This window comes from Haliotis cracherodii, unplaced genomic scaffold, assembly GCF_022045235.1.
Source record: "Haliotis cracherodii isolate W230 unplaced genomic scaffold, xgHalCrac1.p SCAF_7, whole genome shotgun sequence".
NCBI classification, from domain to species: domain Eukaryota; kingdom Metazoa; phylum Mollusca; class Gastropoda; order Lepetellida; family Haliotidae; genus Haliotis; species Haliotis cracherodii.
Genome location: NW_027266330.1, coordinates 16,485,877 through 16,506,895, shown reverse-complemented (window position 1 = coordinate 16,506,895; position 21,019 = coordinate 16,485,877). Strand labels below are relative to the sequence as shown.

The 21,019-nt window shown below is 39.4% G+C and overlaps 1 protein-coding gene across 1 annotated transcript in view; it reads right to left on the bottom strand.

Moving 5' to 3' along the window:
- LOC139448703 (monocarboxylate transporter 12-like) overlaps positions 1-9,840 on the bottom strand; it is a 31,553-nt gene extending 21,713 nt beyond the window's left edge. The window contains exons 1-4 of the mRNA XM_071230253.1: positions 9,672-9,840; positions 8,839-8,982; positions 6,292-7,080; positions 3,157-3,207 (exon numbers count right to left, since the gene is read on the bottom strand). Of these exons, the coding sequence (XP_071086354.1) occupies positions 3,157-3,207; positions 6,292-7,080; positions 8,839-8,982; positions 9,672-9,840 (1,153 nt within the window). The remainder of the gene's footprint in view (positions 1-3,156; positions 3,208-6,291; positions 7,081-8,838; positions 8,983-9,671) is intronic.
- Between the last annotated feature and the right edge of the window lie 11,179 nt (positions 9,841-21,019).

Sequence of the window (21,019 nt, the reverse complement as noted above, 5' to 3'; positions counted from 1 at the left end):
TGGTTTCCTGTCAAAATGGGAGGACTAGCGGGTCTTCTGGCGACAATCCCTGCACATCTGAGGCGACGACGTACGGTTTGTGAAGATATTCGTCGAAGGCCAGGGATACTGTTGCTGGCTGGAATCGATTTCGTAGGTCTGTTGTCTTGTCGATTATTGGTTACGCGTGGCCTGCCACTCCGAGGATGGTCTCTGACTGCCTTCGTCTGTTGCCAACGTTGCAATAAACACATGGTGTTTCTGTGGACGTTAAATTGTCTTGCAACATCACGTTGACTCGATCCTGCTTCAAGCATACCAATGGCCCACAAACGCTCATTTTCGGATAGGCGTGGCATTTCGTAATGTCGAATAATTGCGTAATTTTGTTGTTTTTCTGAGTGGTTGTTGTCAGCACGATGCTAAACAATGCATATGGAATCCCGTTAACGCACATGTTTTTATACCCCTTCTTAGGTAGTGAAATGCATGGGGCTTGCATAAACCTCATGGAATGGAATGCATGCTTTTCCGCAGCAGTTGCGTTTATGTGACTTGATTCCATACATGTACTACAATATTGAAAAACCAACTTTACTTGTTTCAAAATTACACTAAAATATTGATGTCGCATGAACTTTTGTTGTTGAGTATATAATTGGATGCTCGTTTAATGTGTATAATTCCGGGGACTGAGCGTTAAGTGGAATATTCTATGATGTGATAGCTCTGTATGGAAATTTCGAGAAGCTAGCTAGACTTTGTATAATGGGACAAGAGCGTGGCTCTCGCATCTCTTACACATTTTCTTACACATTGCGTCTCACATTTTATCTGACATTATCAAGACCAGCTTTCGAATGAAGATCACCCATCATCCCGGATTTCATGCCTAGGCCCATCTCGGAAGCTTGAAAACTGTCGCGGCTGGGTGCATTTATCATTATAACTGACTTTTGCTATTACCACTGACCACTGTCGGGGCGGTCGGGTAGCCTAGTGGTTAATGCGTTCGCTCGTAACGCCGAAGACCCGGGTTCGATTCCCGATATGGGTACAATGTGTGAAGCCCATTTCTGGTGTCCCCCTGCCGTGATATTGCTGGAATATTGCTAAAAGCGGTGTGAAACCAAATTCACTCACTCACTCACTGACCACTGTCATCATACTGCCATTAACTTGTGTACTACCACACTATTGTGTATTGTGTATTGTAATTGATGTGCAGTACTTGTATTGGTTGTTGGTTTCACCCTAAATTCTTTTACATACACATTTCTGGGTGGATATATATTCACCATTTTGACATAGGTGTACCAACATATTTGGCACCTCCATCAGTATGATAGTACCCTGATATTGAGTCTTGAAGCCAATCGTTGAATCTAGGCATTTTGCTTGGAGTTTGTTCTGGGAACTGGTTTAGTTAAGGACTGCTTAATGGTTTGTCTCAGTGAAAATTGCATGTCATTGATCAAACTGAATTCACCAGGGTAGATGTGGAATACTGTACTTTTCAATACTATTGCCAAATATACTAGTAATTCAGGAAACAAATGATTTCCACTAATAATGCTTACAGTTAACAATTTGTTTGGATTTCATTGTTGTCGTTGGTAAACAAAAGCTACCGTCAAAATGACACAGAATGAAACGGGTTTTCTTAAATGAGTGATTCATTTTGCACACGCTGCACGTAAAGCACAATTCACGTGAACGTTGCAGGGACACAGGCTGCATGCTCATTACGAAGCGCTATCACGGCACGTCGTAAATTGTCTGCATACTGCATCATGGTAGAAGGCTAGACATCACAGATCACGTGCTGCTCTGGAATTGTTTCGTGAGAATGCCATGGTGACACTTCCATGGCCAGAAAGTAGTCCAGAGCTTAATCCAATAGAACATCTTTTGGGGCCATCTATTTCTGCCGATACCAACCAGTGCAAAATGTGCGAGAACCTGCTGCTGCATTGCATGGGTATTGAGCTAGAATACATCAACATCAAGACCAATGTCTGCTTCATGGAATGAGTAGGCATCTAGCGGCAGTCGTTCGCGCGCAGAGAGGTTAGACAAAGTACTAGTATTGATGAGAACTGTGTTTCTTGCATGTTCTGACATTGGTTTAGGATTCTGATCATACAGAGTAGTTTGAAGCAGTTCAATATTTATTTTCACTAATTGTATTTGTTGAATATAACGTCTTTCTTCAAATAGCCATCAATTAGGAAATAAACCTACTGTGTTTTAAAATCTGCTATTCAGTCCCACTAAGTTGACAAATCTGTTACCCCCAGTAAATGAGATGGCAATGAATATCGATCGCAAAAAGGTTCATAAACAACATGTCACGAATAATTTTTTACAGAATAAACACTGTTTTATGAAGTTATATTTTACTTTCATTGTTGTTTGTTTCAGTGCGGAAATCACCTGTTCGCTACCGAACATGTCCCAAAGAGTTTCATAAAGGTTATTATATGTATTCAAAAGATATGCCTTCCTTAAATCTTGTAATCTCATCATCGAAGCAGTCAGGTTACGGATCAGGACATAAAAATCGTCGCCAAAAGCATCCGATATCAAACGTAAAGTATTTCCTCTATTAGACACGCGGCCGTCTATTAATATCACGAGAGCCATTGACCCAGCGTGTATTAGAGACCCAGCGTCTGATGGAGGAAATATCGATACGATATACAGTCCTTGTGGGTGACGGTAACCATTTTCTATGGATCGGCGTAGGCTAACGATATATATTCATACGCGCGGTTATGGTGTAAAAAGGCTTAAAATATTTAAATCAGGTTTCTAGAAAGTTCCAAAACGGAAACCTCTTTCCAATTCAAACCCTTGTGTTCTTCATGATTGGCAACTCTGGTAAGCAGTAAACATCATTGGATACTGTTAACTCTAACATATTTATCACTAGGCCACAAGTTAATTAGCTCATGAAAATATGGGCGGTGCTTAATTAATTTCAAGGAGTATAAATATATATATATATATATATATATATATATATCACATCTATAAATTATTCATAATCGTTTTAATGACATACCGCAGTGTGATATGCATCGTTTTAACATCGGTATAACACGAACGGAATGATGCATATGTACCACAGAAGACATTAACATGCCTGAACAAATCTTCTTGATCGATACCTACCGGAGAACAAGAAGACATTGTAGTAATCACCAGTCGCTTCCAAAATGGCCCCTACAACAAAAGCAAATACAATTTACTATTATTGTCGAAATGATGCCCCATTGTAAGTGGTCACTGGCAATTTAACCTTTATTCCTATCAGTTAATGGAGTGTATAAGATATTATTTTGCTTATCAAAAATCAGTTATTTATGCATTTATAATATGACAATAATATTCATGAGTAGATGTCAAACTAGTTAAAACTAGAAAGTTGTTTGTATTGCATGCAATGACAGTAGCAGCCCTTCACGCCATTTCATGAAATTATTATCCCCCGCCAAGAAGTGGAGGAGGGATATTTTAACGGGTGCTCTCCTTCCGTCCATCCGAGTTCCGAGCAGTTCTGCATTGCCTGTGTGTATGTTTCTCCAAAGTGTCATGGGCACGGTTGTAACATTCGCTTACTGATTTCATGCAGAACATTTAAGGTCTCTCCGAGCAGCATGAATGTGAACATGTCCTAATTACATGGACTTCAACTGTGATCTGAGTGGCAAACTGAAATTTGAAGATTTCTTTAATGTGCAGAAAATGACTCAACTCATTTCCTCTCCAACTCACTGTCTTGGAGCTTCGCTGTAGTAGTTGTTTCTGATCATAAAAGTTATGTGGCTTTCTAGACACCAGTCTACTACTCAGATCATCAGATGATTGGTGCTCGGTTAACCTCTTGATAACCCCTGTTTTCAATGATCTCTAAGTAAAGTAAGAACTCCTTACTTCTCTGAGTATTGTTTAAGTAACAACACTACTCATCACAAATAAAGTTGCGCATTCTATGAAAAGACCGAGAAACACCGGTAATAACTTTTTTAGTCCTTGCAATTAGGCCATTTACAAAATGGTCCAGTGAACATAATTCACAGGGGCTAATGCCTTGCACACAACCGGACACGTCATATTGGCGGGGATATGAGTATTTCATGCCTGTTTATTATCAGTTTGATATAACAGTCAACCTGTCACGTCATATTGGCGGGGATATGAGTATTTCATGCCTGTTTATTATCAGTTTGATATAGCAGTCAACCTGTCAACAGCTGCAAGACAACGGGTGTCAATCGCTGTGCATATTGCTTTGTAATAACACAATAGCCAGTTCAGCGTGGAGAATGAATATCAGGCTTCATAGTCTGCATAGTCCACCACCTGGTACAACATACCAGAAAAATCAATCAGTTACCAATTGTTAAACTATGCGAGTGGAAATGCGTCACCTACAATGAGGTCACAGGTATGTCTTTTTTATTAGCATGCCGGGATTTGTTTTAAGGATTTCTTGTGAAACAATTTGTCGCATGCAAGATACTGTAACAAATATGAAACATGTTACACACAAAAAATGGTACTTCTGTTGGTTAAACATACAGCAGTGGTGGGGGTGGGGTTGGTTGGATTGATGTATGAATGTCACCCTTTTAAATTTCATTCAACATTAATTAAAAGGCAAGTACATATCAGGACTATGTGGATATATTGAAACAAATATGGCTGCTGTGTTGTGTATACATACTAATTAATAAATTTGTATAGATGTGTGAGATACAGCATGATAGCAAGCATAAGCATGCAGACTAAAACAGACCAGGGTCTGCAAAACATTGTAGGTAAAGGCCATATATATATACTCTGCAAAAAGCGAAACCCAAAAGTGATTTTAGATGTATATTTTATATACCATATAAATAATCAACAGAGGGTAATCGATTGATTAAAATTGTCATTGTCATTGACCTGGGTTCTTTATGGTATACATGGAACAGTCATCTGTTCTCAATATCTTCTATGGCCATCATTAGAGTCCAAAACTGACTGGCATCGTCCTGTAATGGAAGTTGTCAAAAAAGATGTTGTCAGTCTTGCCGTGTGAGGTCGGGCGTTGTCTTGTTGGAAAACGACGCTCGCTCGTTACATAATGGGAAGAACGTGTGGCAACATCCCTGTAACGTTGTGCCGTTACATTCCCAAGAACTTGCACCAAGTTTGTTCTACTGGTGTCGGAGATGGCTGCCCACATCATCACACTACCACCACTAAATCTGTCCCCTTCACGTATGCAAATGTGTGCATAACATCCCCCATGATGCCTGTAAACACGACGTCCGCCCTCCGCACGTCGAAGCATGAAAAGGTGTCCAAACTTGTCTCCTTCGCAGTTGCGGCCATTCGATGTGACCTTGACGCCATTAATGTCGCAGCCGACGTCTAAAGCGAATATCAGCGCGTAAATGGTTCCTCACTTTCTGGGCTGATATCCCACACAATGCTGGTATGGCCGTAGTTGTAGATGTTGCCATGGTGGATCTTCACGTAAGTGACGTAGCCGTATTATCTGTCCTGTGCTCCAGTGGTGGTACGTGGTCGACCGAATCTGGAAAGGTCCCGTGTTGTCCCGTGTGTCTGATAACAGTTCCACAATCAGGTAATGGTGCTTGGTGCTATTTGGAAAACCTGGCTACACCTATTGATGATTCCCCTCTTTGCCGTCGGACGATGGCGTTATTGCGTCGTGCTTCCGTCAGTCGTGGCATGTTTTCGCTGTTCACTTGTTGTAAGATTGCGATGGCATGCAAATGAAAACTCAACAAACTTTTAAAGACCAACAAGTGATGTAGCATGTTATAGGTTGGTTTGTTTCAGCGCCAGGCTCTCATGTGATTAGTTCCTTTCCGATTTTCTGCAGTACCTCATTTTTTTCCACACAAATCAATCCCAATCCATGCAGAAATGACCAATTCAATTTTGGTGTTAAATTTGTATGGGTGTCGGCAATACGTTCAGATATTTACGACTTTACCAATTTTGCGTTTCTTGTTTTGCAGAGTATATTTTTGAAATGAAAACTGGCTATATTGCATTTCCGATGTTTAACGTTGTTTTGTTTGATGGACATTTGGAGGACATGTCCATTTTGTATGCATCAGCGACAAAAATGATATAGGGTATCATCATTGTTTGAGAGCAATTCATAAACACATGCTCATGATCATGTCGTAATCGTAGAATGGACTCTGCTTTTATTAGAGATGTCTAATGAATATGGAAAGAGCTCTATGGCTGTAATTTACATGTATTTGAGGTGGGGGTACTTACCTGCAATTGGAGGTCCAATCAAGTAGCCTGTTCCACAGAAAAACATAACCACACCAACACCAGTGGCAAAGTTTTGAAGTCCCAAAATGTCAAGTGTTATTGTATTCATGAGTACCCAAACACCTCCTGTGTACAATCCGAGGAAAAACCCATAAAGAATTTTCAGCTGCGAAGATGATTGGAATAGAGGCACAAAAAGTGTGAAAATAGCCATGATGCCAGTGGTTGATGTATGCAAAATTGCACCGCCAATGTCCTCGTCATTGGATGCAATTCCTGTGAGAATACGCGAGATAACGCTCCCTGTGCCGGACAATGATATCACAAAGGAAGCGTCCTTGAATGTTGACCCCTCTTTCATGAAAAAGTCTGGTAGAAATAAATATTCTGTTGATGCACCAAGAGCAAAACAAAAAATACTGACTGCAAAAAGTAGGAACGATATATTCTTGACGACATTCACAATCCCAGCACAGTCCCCACACATTAAGAGTATTATTTTGCTTCTTAGTGTTCCACCTCCCGAAAACTGTCTTTTTCTCTTCCGCTCAATCTCAGAAGGGCGCATCAGCATACCAGTAGCAGAGGCATGAAACACAATTCCTCCAGTAATAAGAAAGGCTCCATGGAATCCGTATGTATCTAGCAGGTACTGAACTAAGACTGGGTGCACAAACATGCCTAGTCCTGCCCCAGCGACACAAATCCCTTGAGCAACAGCTGCGTTTTCAGGAAAGTAGTATCCAAGGACAACAATTGCACCGGTCCCCGCCAGACCCGTGCCTAAACCTGAAATAGCATGCAACAATTAGAAGTGATTTGTTTCTATTGTGTCTTCACAGTTACCTGACCACAAATGACAGCAAACCTAAGACCATTGTTTGAACTGGTTATCAGAGACGAGATCAGGGGAGACATACCGATATTGTTGAAATTTTACACCCGCAACGTTGTGAGTGTGTTTTTTTTAATAAAACATGAACTATACTTCTCTTTAAAAGTTATCCCCCAAATGCAATGCATTCTGTATGTTTAGTCATGTAGTCCGACACGTCAATTATTCATGCTGTCCTGCACTGAAACGGGGTCAACGTATCCCGCCGTTCCTCGTGACAGCCCTTGTCTCCCTTCAATCATTGTTCGGGACAAACACAAACGTTTTTAGTGTAATAATTTACAGTTAGGTTTGTATAAAAATATTTCATAACTATTTATCTATTTCGTATGGACACATACCATTATACATGTGTTAGACAAAGATAAAGGTTTTTTTAAATATTTTGTTCACGTCTCTTCAACGATTACTCACCCCCCTGTCCCCATGCGCCCGTGTTATTTTCTCTCATTTTCTCAAAAAGATGACAAATAAGGCACGGTGCCCGTCACAGTACAATAACAAAGTGAACTAGTGAATGTTGCTTCCAAAACTAGAACTACCCCAGCTGTATGAAGCCTACACGTAACGTATGAATTTTGGGTCACGCAAACCAGCGATTGACTGCATTACCAACGACCAATTCATGTCACATATTGTTGCCACCTAATTTTTCATTGACTCTGCCGACAAGCAAGGATCCATTAAAGAAGACGTGGGTATTCGTTTTTTCTCACATTTTGTTACTATCTACACAGCCAGTACTAGGTATCAACTAAGAGCCCTGACTAATGATCGCTTTGTTACATATTTCAAGTCACTATGTAATTTTATTTTAGGTTGTGAACCATCATAAATAATAGTACTGTACAAAAAAGTGACATATTTCATGTTTCTTAAAGACACAAATCTAAACTTAGCAAAACGATTTATAACACTTGGCTGCCTGGATGTACGTAACAGGAGTTAATTGTCAAAAAGTGGATAAGTGTCAAGCGAAATTGGTATTGCGCTATTGTTAAAATCATGTTGAAGCAAGTGAACATAAATATTGTTTTGTTGTCAATGTCAAAACATCTTTGCTTTAATGATATTACAAAAATTTACACCAATTGGGTGCTGAGCGTTTGTTAATGACACTGCCAATATTTTGACAGCAGGGGACGTTCTTGTGCAGATAAGCGTCTTTTTGTAGATCTTTGTAAACGCCTCATTCAGCACTATTCCGGCTATGTGACGGCGGTCTGTAAATAATCGAGTCTGGACCAGACAATCCAATGAATGATATAGTGAGCAACGATCCACACAATTGGGATACGATGACATGCATCAACCAAGTCTGGCCGAGCCTGACCACTCTATCAATGTGGTTGCCTCTGACGACAAGCATTAGGTTGGTGGGACCTGTTCTAACCAAGAATCCATACATCCACACGCGGCTGAAGATCTTTCGCAAGTGGTGACTGTGATATGTGAGTGGGGAATCTATTCATTTCTAATCCATTTTAGATTGTGACAGAAATACGAATATGACTTCCGAACATACCTACAGTTGAAAGGTATTTGTTCAACAATCTCCTGTTGTGTGTGTGTGTGTGTGTGTGTGTGTGTTTCATTCATGGGTCACACAGGGGCTGTAGGACAACACACTTGTGTTGGCACTTGTTACATACCTGCTACTACAGCATATGTCATGAACAGCATTCGTATATCAGTCACAAGACAGCTGCTTGCAAACCCAATCATCATAAGAATCCCTGACACAACCACGCATGTTCTGCAGCTAAACACATTGATTACAAGGCTGGCTACAGGCCCTGAAACAGATAACGATAACAAAGTGTGTATAAACATCTCTTGATAGGTAAATATGTATGCATGTATATTAAGACGAAAATCCGAAATTCCGAAAATAAAATTTGGTGTTCACGTATACATATTCAATGGAAATTAAATCATGTCATTGTTAATTGAAATCATAAAGGTGTTGTTTCATTTAACATTGAAGTAGGAATACATCACTTGTTCATAGTCAGTTCTGACTATTTTTGTCATAGTGTAATAGGATATTTAATTCACCCCTGAAGATTCTTTCCAGGGGAAGTAATACTCTCAGTGGAATCTTTTGCCAATGATACTATTTCCACAGCCAGTATGTTACTAACACTGGAATATTTTCCCGAATGAAAATCCTTTCCTCTGGACACTATTAAACCTGAAAAAATTAATCGTTTACAATAGGACCTTGTAAATAACCTGGTATATACGAAATATCTTGTCGTTTTGCCATCTGTGTTCTTTACATATATGTCTTTTCCTGAACAAAGACTTCCGCATATGATTTTCGCTGAAATAAGACTATTTCAAAGAATGCATACGTTTCAAAACCAAATATATTGTCAAACTTTACAGGAAAGATTGCTCAGGGACAAGAAGATAGAACAGTGCCTGCGTAATAAGACGAAAAATATCAGGACTAGTTGAAGTGTCGATTCTTTTCACGTACCAGCAAGGGCAAACATACAGCCGAAGATGGATCCTATCCAGGTGGTAAGAACCAAGTCCTCCTCAAACTCTTTCAACATGGCGACGTGGAACACGCCAATGGCGTAGTTGACGCTAGGGCCCAGCGTCATCGTCGTGAAGGAAGCAGCCAACACCACCCATGAGTACATTCCCTCCATTCTACAACTGCAGGTAGGTTATATTCTAAATTATAAAAGGTGACAAGATACAGTTATTGTCTTGAGTTCATAAGATTTCGATGATATTATATTAATCATTGGGTTAAAATAAGTATTTTCCTACACTTGTCTGTGAATAGGAACGCAAGTCATCAACATTAAAAGCTTTGGTGTAACTTAATGCTCATCGTGCCTGACATTTTCATCAGTTTAATTGTTGAAAACCACACACACACACACACACACACACATATATATATATATGTGTGTGTGTGTGTGTGTGTGTGTGTGTGTGTGTGTGTGGTTTTCAACAATTAAACTGACATGATTTAATTTCCATTGAATATGTATACGTGAACACCAAATTTTATTTTCGGAATTTCGGATTTTCGTCTTAATATACATGCATACATATTTACCTATCAAGAGATGTTTATACACACTTTGTTATCGTTATCTGTTTCAGGGCCTGTGGCCAGCCTTGTAATCAATGTGTTTAGCTGCAGAACATGCGTGGTTGTGTCAGGGATTCTTATGATGATTGGGTTTGCAAGCAGCTGTCTTGTGACTGATATACGAATGCTGTTCATGACATATGCTGTAGTAGCAGGTATGTAACAAGTGCCAACACAAGTGTGTTGTCCTACAGCCCCTGTGTGACCCATGAATGAAACACACACACACACACACACACACACAGATATATATATATGTGTGTGTGTGTGTGTGTGTGTGTGTGTGTGTGTGTGTGTGTGTGTGTGTGGTTTTCAACAATTAAACTGATGAAAATGAAAAAGGGAACACTTTGTTTTAGACAAAGTAATATGATATGCTATCATGGCTTCACAGCCTTGTCTGTCAAATACACGATGGAAACAATGTACACACATAAACTCACATACACACACACACACACACACACTCACACACATTTTGACATGACTTAAAATCGTATGCGCGCTGTTTCAAATGTACTGACAGTAAAGCTTATTTCATATATTTTTCATTCTTCCCTTATTAGTTTCCATCGGTTTACATATTTCCTTTTTTTCCTATAAGATTTAAACTTGTGAAAAAAATCTAAATAAACATAAAAATGCATTAATTTCATATTTCTCCTAGAAAAGATTTTTTTTAGGATACAAAATAAACAAGAAAACGTGAAGCCTGAAGAAGAGATGGGCACTAGGGTCGCTTTATCCACACACAAAATGATGACGTGTGACATTAATACACAAAAAATGCCCCTCCTCTGGGACAAAAAAATTAATGGCACCAGTTTTCGAACTCAGTCTTTGAAGGGCTCTCTTAGGTAAGCATGCAGACTTTCATTCATGTAACTTCAGTAGTTTCTGGGAGAACGTGTCCCCATTTCACGCAGTATGCACCAAGTGGTAAATCATGGTGCAAGAGCCGTAAATTTGTAAAAAAATAATTTGAGATCGTAACCAGTAACATCAATATGTAAAGTTTGATTTTTCACAGACGGACGGACCGACCTACCGACGGACGGACGAAAGAACGAACTCCGTTCCTACATCCCCCGCCCAAATTCGTGGCGGGAGATAATTAAATATTATAACATATTATCGTCTACCTGAATACCACATTTAGGTTTATTAATTTCCTCTGTGAGATCGTAAATATACACCGAAAACAATGTCATAGATAACACGCATCTTTGTCTAACTCCAGAAGTTACTGGAAATGGATCTGTTAAGCAATTATTTGGGGTTAGTTATGTATTGAGGTTTTAGGAACAAGTACAGGATTCGTCTCAAATTATTTACTGTTCTTTACTGAGTTATATTGAGTTTACTCAATTTAGTGAAAAAAACACAAACTAGTACATAAAAGTGTCTATGTTTTAGACTCTAGCATATCACTCTTGTTATCATGGCAGGATTGATTGAAGTGGAATATGTTAGTTCTAGACGAGGTACAGCATCATCCCTGGCTCTTTTACCGGAAGCTGACGTCCAAGATGCCTGGGTCGATGCCATGGACGATACGCCAGAACTAGACAAGGCTCAGAGATTTAATGATTATACTGTAACAACTTGGGTTGATGATGATGCTAGATTCCCCATCCCTCTGTGGAATCACCACCGAAACATTGGACCTCGCACGAACAATAATCTGGAAGGCTTCCACTGCCGACTAAACAAGTCTCTGCCGCATAATCATCCAAACATTTATCGTTTTGTTGAACTGATCAAGCAGATTGAGAAGTCTGAATCTGCCAAGATGCATCAAATTGACTTTGGTGCTGCTCCCCAAGGCAGAAAGCGAGTGTATCGCGAGAAGGAAAACCGACTCATCAGATTGTGGGACCAACTCCAAGTATGTCAGAAAAACTGTTCAGTTTCTGGATGCTGCTGGTTATCTGTATCCACTTGATGGATAGTGTCCTCATCAATGGCTGAACGGGGGCGACTAGGAATGGCAGCTGTTTCCACAGATGTCCGACCACACTTGAACTAGCGATGCCAGTGTTTAACAACGTCATATGATGGCGCATCTTCCCCATAAGTTGCGTTCATTTCACGAAAGTTTCTTTTGGTGTGCGACCTTTCAAATATAAAAACCTAATCACTGCTCGGTATTCTACTGGCTCCATTGTCACACCCTACTCGATCATAACACCTGTAAAAGTGGTAAGATTAATAGTTCGGTGCTGCGAATTCAGACATAACCCATAGATACATGTATCATTACACAAGTGAAATTTCAACCAAATATGATAACCCTAAGTGGTTTAGGGGAAATCTTTAATGAACATCCCTCGTATGTCATATAAGATTATAGGTCATTGATGATGATATGTGCTATGATGAATATATATGCTATGCTGAGGAGCATTAAAAGATGCACAAATTGGTTTGGGTCAAAAATTCAATTAACAGACTACCATATGAATTGTCCCTACTGTCAATAACGTCAATTAGGATATAAGTGTAGTCATGTTTTCACAACAGGTTTTACACTGGTCAGTACAGAGATCAAAGTAATTTGATGAGATTGGTTACAACAACACCACGTGAACTCTACTGGAGGATATTACATTGTAATAACAACAGCTAAGATGCATACTCTGTACACATCATGCTCACATTAGATATTCATTTAGAATGGATAACACCATCTAACATGTATGCTCTGAACACACACTGCTCACATTAGATATTCATTTAGAATGGATAAAACCATCTAACATGTATACTCTGTACACATCATGCTCACATTAGATATTCATTTAGAATGGATAACACCATCTAACATGTATACTCTGTACACATGCTGCTCACATTAGATATTCATTTAGAATGGATAACACCATCTAACATGTATACTCTGAACACATCATGCTCACATTAGATATTCATTTAGAATGGATAACACCATCTAACATGTATACTCTGTACACATGCTGCTCACATTAGATATTCATTTAGAATGGATAACACCATCTAACATGTATACTCTGTACACATGCTGCTCACATTAGATATTCATTTAGAATGGATAACACCATCTAACATGTATGCTCTGAACACACACTGCTCACATTAGATATTCATTTAGAATGGATAACACCATCTAACATGTATGCTCTGAACACACACTGCTCACATTAGATATTCATTTAGAATGGATAACACCATCTAACATGTATGCTCTGTACACATCATGCTCACATTAGATATTCATTTAGAATGGATAACACCATCTAACATGTATGCTCTGAACACACACTGCTCACATTAGATATTCATTTAGAATGGATAAAACCATCTAACATGTATACTCTGTACACATCATGCTCACATTAGATATTCATTTAGAATGGATAACACCATCTAACATGTATACTCTGTACACATCCTGCTCACATTAGATATTCATTTAGAATGTATAACAACATCTGACATGTATACTCTGAACACATCCTGCTCACATTAGATATTCATTTAGAATGGATCACACCATCTAACATGTATACTCTGAACACACACTGCTCACATTAGATATTCATTTAGAATGGATGACAACATCTAACATGTATTCTCTGAACACATGCTGCTCACATTAGATATTCATTTAGAATGGATAACAACATCTAACATGTATACTCTGAACACACACTGCTCACATTAGATATTCATTTAGAATGGATACCAACATCTAACATGTATACTCTGAACACATTCTGCTTACATTAGATATTCATTTTAGAATGGATAACACCATCTGACTGCCATTATAAATTACTGTGCACGCTTGTGCTTTAATGACTGAAGTTTACGTTCAACTTTATGCAGGCATTTGAATGACTGGGGAAAGCTCTGGTCTAACTTACCTTTCATTTACAGCGGAAAGGCCATGCACCAAACACCACTATCTACAGCGACCCAGATCCATTATCATTCATACCGAAGTGCTAATTTGTTAGGGATTGCCAATGCACACGGACATATAGGTAGACTGACATCCAGTTAAATGTGTCATTTAATATCCTATACGTATAACTACTAGCGTGACATTATTACTGACGGTACGTGCCATTGTTACTGACGGTACGGGTTTTCATTTCAGCTTATTCATTGATTCATACACATGTATCGTTTTCAGCAACACATGCAATGTTTGTGGGAAATAAGAATAGCATGAATGTCAGTTTGGTTTGTAGTTGGCAAAGTAAGTTGACATGGAAACGTACGGAAACCTATTGTGACATTATCCCATAATTTAACATTTTGACAACGTCCAGTAGAGAACATAATCGGTAACTTTATCTAGATTGTGTAATTTATTACAAGCCAGGAAACAGAATGAAATGTGTCAAGTGGTATCTTTGTGTTTCATATTTTATGTACCGAAACTGTTGTAAGAGCATGCATATATTTCAAATGGTAACTTTAATCCCAAAATAACTATTTAAAAATGACATCTTTGAAGTCTGATTGCAAAGTAAGGACAATATATATGGACGAACATCTACTTTGTTACAATTAGTAATGACGTTTCGGTGTAGGTTCCACCGTTATCAAGCAAGTGATGTACAGAGTATGATTGACAAGCATATAGAGGTATGAGGCAGTGTTTATACAGTTGAGTCGATTGGGATGTAGTTACATTTTTTATAACACTGGCTTCACCTGTTAAGATGTTTACCTTATCTCACCCGTCTTGAGTACATAACAGGCTTCTCCACTCCACAGTAACTACATCCCAATCAACTCAGATGTCTAAACGTCTCGTCACGCATCCAAACACGGCCTGTGTACTCGCGGGCAGTGGCCACGGAGTACGCTGATCACTGTGTCGGATTAACGAGTGTTGACTGTATTTAAATTCCAAAAACCGGCTGTGTGTATTGTGAATTTCTTGAACCTGCAGATACGAGCACGCATGAACTACAAATAATAGGTTATGTTACCGACCTCTTTTTTGGTATCTCTTCTGCGACCTACTTCTGCCTCTCTCTCCTTCAGCCTTTACATCGCCCAAACCAAACACACCCGTGAGATATTTACTGACACTGGTCACGATCAGTACTGCTCCCGGTGTCCCGGTATAAACTCTCCCCCGTACAAATTATCGGCGAATCTGTTCTGAAATAAAATCTCCCCCGGGCGGATATATTTCGCGCCCCCCTCAGTATAAAGTCTCCCTCCTGATTATTCGGTTTGTTGCAATGTCTTTAAGTACTATATTCTTTGAATAGTTATCTTTGATGAAAGGAGGGTTACTTTAAAAAATAGATTATGAAATATGGTCATAATGAATTGATATTTCAGAATATTTTATTTGGTAACTGTACCTTCGATCCTAAAATAATTATAAGACATAATCATAACAAACAAATTAAAGGGATATGTGTGGCGGGGACTGCAGGGGACTGCAGTAGGAGTGAGGGATATTGGTGGCGGCGACTGCAGGGGACAGCAGTAGAAGTGAGAGATATGTGTGGCGGTGAATGCAGGAGACTGCAGTAGGAGTGAGGGATATGGATGACGGTAACTACAGTAGGATAGAGGGATATGTGTGGCGGGGACTGCAGGGGACTGCAGTAGGAGTGAGGGATTTGTGTGGCGACGAGTGCAGGGGACTGCAGTAGGAGTGAAGGATATGTGTGGCGGGGACTGCAGTAAGAGTGAGGGATATCTGTGATGGGGAATGCAGGGGACTGCAGTAGGAGATAGGAATGTGTGTGGCGACGATTGCAGGGGACTGCAGTAGGAGTGAGGGATATGCGTGGCGGCGACTACAGGGGACTGCAGTAGGAAAGAGGGACATGGGATTAACAGTAGAGGGTTAACGGTAACAACAATTGCATACAAGGGTGGGATAACACAAGTATGTAATGACAAGGATAATATTGTCACAACATGATAGACAAAGAACGCCGGCGTGGCAGGAATATTGCTGAGTGAAAAACAACAAACAAACACAAAAAACTAGTCAACATATGTTCCCAAACAAGGAGCTATAAATATCGTAGATATCTATTTATTTATTATACACATCTTATGTTGGGACAGATTCCTGTTATGTACCACTACTACTACTACTACTACTACTACTACTACTACTACTACTACTACTACTACTATGACACATAGCGCCAGTTGACACGTTTTATTAGAGACAGAATACTTTGAATAGATCTTTTATTTCAAACTATGACATGTTTGTAAACTGAGTAACGGACTGACTGATAGATGATTGCATTTGACATATTTCTAATTATTGTCAGAACTGAAATAAGTATGAAATTAGATGTAAGAGGAAATTGTGATGCGAAAGGAAACTTAAACTCGGTTCGTTCATTCTGTACATCATTTCGTCTGCTGTTATAAGCAAAGGCATGTATGTGTAATAACTGGTGATCCGTGGTAATGTCTGTCAAAGGATGTCCCTGTGCATCGGATGTGTCTCTACTTTATCCCATTGCACAGGGTCCATGGTAGTATGGAAACTACTTGTTAGAATTGAATGCTGCAGTAGTTAAGGGGTTGGGGGAAATGACACAAAGGCTGATAAATTAAGTGAGTCTGCATTACTTCATTGATTCGTTGGCACCCCAGACTAACAGAATGCCTTGACCCTTCTTGTATTGTCCGAGACGACACACAGTTTTTGATAACATATTACCATTTACATTCCTTCATGTCAATTCGTTTTTTTGTTGCATGACTGAACAAATGTTGCTATTATTAACTACCAATCATTACCATACATGTGCTAGTTTTGAATATTCAGTAGGAAACAACAGTTTTGAATGAAAGTGCAACAAGGAATCGTTTCAGCCTTGCTCTGTCTTTCCAAGTCACAACTTGATGCAGCGCACACTTAGTCGGTAACAGTGAGCCCAGTGGGCATCATGATGGCAGATAATCTTGAACTGAAACGATGTTCCTGCTTATGGACAGAAGTCTCCTGCTAATGGAATGTCATTGTAAGCTCAATACATATTTTTCAACATTGTCGGTGGTAAATTGAAGACCATCGGCACTGGTCTAATTATCGCTTCACAATACCAACCCAAGTCTTACTGACAAATGAAGTGGCACCCTTAAAAGAATGCTTCAGAAGCATAAATCATTGTACCTGAATAACCTTACGCGATGTGTTGAACTAATAACTATCCATCGAAGGTGGTGCCGTTGTCGTCGCTGCCGGTGTCCTAAGCATTGTCACATTGCACCGGACATTGCACACCAGTTGACGGTGGGAAGCGCAGTCTACTTTCAATTAACGTCGAACAGGTCATTCCTCCGGAACTATCATGTTGGTGAAACATTATTAAGGATATACAGATACTACTGTGCTCATTCTCGTTAGATACCATAGAAAGTTCACCAGTTTCGTGAACCAATTTTCTAATGAGACCAAATTGAAACCTGTTGCGCATGGATACTGATATATGCCACAACATGGGCATTGTTGACATTTCTATGCATATGCAAACATGTGTTGCCAGCAGCAACGTTCAATGCTTTTATTTAAAAAAATATTCAATTAATGTTCATTTAATAGCGTTGATATTAGTAGGCAGCACCACTGTTAGAAAACTTAAACAGAGCCGCTCGAAACAACAGTCGGTCACTTGCATCGCCGGTATATTTTTGCTGTGAAATCAAAATGGATCGCGTTCCTTAATCTACCATTTTGGAAAAGGGTGCTAGCCAAAGACGTTCACGTTAACATACGACCTTACAAAAAGAAGTGAAAATCATCAAACTCGATTCTGCTTGCATATTGTGTGAGTGACAGCTTCAAACGAAGGGCAAGGTCACCATCAGAATGAGAAAAGATAACTCCACACAGCGTTTTACGCTAGAGATCAGTAGGGAAGGTTATTGTTCACATATATTGTTTTGGTATTGTTTTAGACCATAATATCATAAGACAGGCACACCTCCATGTAGTTTTCGAATAATTTCTATCGGGAATTAAAACTTTGAGCGATCTGATCGTGTAGTCGTGTAGTTCATTCATACACATCTACGGGAACAGTGCCGCGGAACACGCTTCGAAGGGGACACTGATCATCCAACGTAAGTCTAGATATCGGTCCACGTAGTTTAAATTGACTTCATCTCCATACGCTTAACATTTTACATTAAATCAAACTGAAAGTCGCGAATGTGGTCGGGGGAATCTCGATCTAGGTCCTATCTGTAATCGTACATGACAAATGGATACATCTCGCTTATACAACATGAGTGAGTGAGTATTGTTTTACGCCACTCCTAGCAATATTCCAGCAATATCACGGCTGGGGACACCAGAAAGAGGCTTCACACATTGTACCCATATATAACATGAAATGCATATATTAGCTCTGATAGCTTAGTTAGATTCGAATATGGACAAGCTCGTTTGGTTAAATCTAGTGTTTGCAGATGTCTCTCATTTTCATGAGATTCCTTCAGTTCTGTTTTGTAGTAGTAAAATGTTGTAAAATGAATGACGTCTCGTGATTGTTTATGATGAAAAAACGTTGGTCCGGTATGATCGGGGTCACGGTTATCTAATCGAAACGAATAAAACGAGGTCAACCATCACGACACACGTGTGGCGTACTGATTTGATATCTCACTGCCTGTATCTTCACCACATGGGTAATAATCCCTTTTATTACCCCATGAGGAAAACATATCAGTGCATATCTCTCTGATATTTGCCCACTGTGCACATATGTCGTTTCCAGCATTTGATTGGCTGATTGTGTTTGGTTATTTTCATATCGCTTTTAGCAGAAAAAAAATCTTATTTAATTTGTAAGGTGAACTTTCTGTGAACTGGCTGTCTTTCCGCTGAACGAACGTGTGCTAGTTCAGAATGACCGAAGTATTTTGGATGTGGCTGCACAGTGGAACTATTTGCCCTGATCAAGACACAATACAGAGAGTACCTTTCACAAAACACAAGACCGAATTCTGCCCTAAAATATTCTGAAAAAGAACATGTGTGTTTACACCATTGTTGTTTTTAACTGCCGTACTGGGACAGTCGCCGGTAAGCCAGCTAGGGTCGACCTAGGGTCGCTGCGTGTTGCGTTTGTACAATTTGCCACTTCTACTACGCCCCTTTTTTTAGATAGGGTACTAGTTCTTAGGGCGTAGTTCACGAGAGATTGCGTTATTCTTAGTGTTAAATTAGCGTTTTCTCAGTTATTATGAATCGTTTATGTATTGTTAAAACACAAGTACAGCCTTTTATTTTGCCAACAACATAGCATGTTGTCGTTACCAATTACTGAGCTGAGCTCCTGCGGTTAGAGTGTTAAGAAATAAAAAACAATGTGGTAAAAGTTCATAATTTCATTTGACAATGTTTCCCTGGATCCCATTTGTCACAGGCAAAGATCTCTGATAAATAAACAATGAACCAATATGCAAACCCATTAACTATACAACCGTACAACCAGCTATTACATAAGATGGATAAAACAAATCTCTGACAAGACAATCAGCGAGACACGTAGATAGATGATTCAACTGGCTGTGACCAATAAACACATTGAAGTTTGTTAAATCTGCACTCAGTAATGAATGAATTATCTTGGCTTGGTGCGAATGTGAGAAATGGGCATTGCGGACCTTTTCCTAAAATTTGTCTCTCGGACACTGACAGATCGACGAATACGCCCAAATAAATATTTTGTCTTATAGTCTTGGACAAAAAAATGAAATACTTGACTTCCAGAGAATACTTGACTCATTGATGTTCTTGACTTCCAACAATATAAAGGTACTTGACTTTAGCTAGATACACCTGAGCAAACTAGTTATTCACAGATTACTAGATAAAAGCGGATATAATAAATACCCTAGCAAATAAGTTTAGCACAATGGCACCAGAGTAAGTCAGTAAAAGTATACCTGTCCCACAATTACACCCAGACGAAACTAAGTTCAGAACGAAGTATCAGAACGAAACGTCAAAGTCTAACGATTCCTGACGATAGCTGCACTCGGGAGCGATGAGCTACTTGCGCGAGAAGCGCGGACTTCGGAGAAGACAGTAACCACTAGCTACAAGTGAAGGAATTATTTCTATAGTTGGGAAAATACGAATAGCAAACTAACTACAGAACCAATACTGTAGATAGAGGTATCATTCTAAAGGGATGTACATTAGCTACCCCGAAGTACCGGTAAAGATTTACAGCTAGATGTGTACAAATAGAAAGGTGAGATACTAGTGAATAACTACAAAAACATTAGAAATATCAAAATAGTACCAGAAAATCCCTCTACTGCATGAGAATCAAAGTTACTAAAATATTTTCAACATGTGAATACGCATGCACACACAAGAAGATATACGTCAAATCATTATATGATAAAAGCATAAGATAAAACTGCTGGAAAATGATATTTACAGACAACAAATGTTCCAGCGATAGCGTTACAAACACCATGTCAAAGAACTGATGCTGAGCGGCAGACCGCCGGACAGTAATGAGTAGGTGAGGAGCAGAGATCATTTAACAGTGACGAGCTGGTTTTACGGAACGGCGACACTGGCGAACAATCAAATGAGGAACTTTTTTACATCGACATGGCATCACTCACTTCCGCTGTAGTTTAGTGTTTTCATACACAGGCCTGTATATAACATTAACTCAGACGTACAAAGCGTTTGGATATTCGTA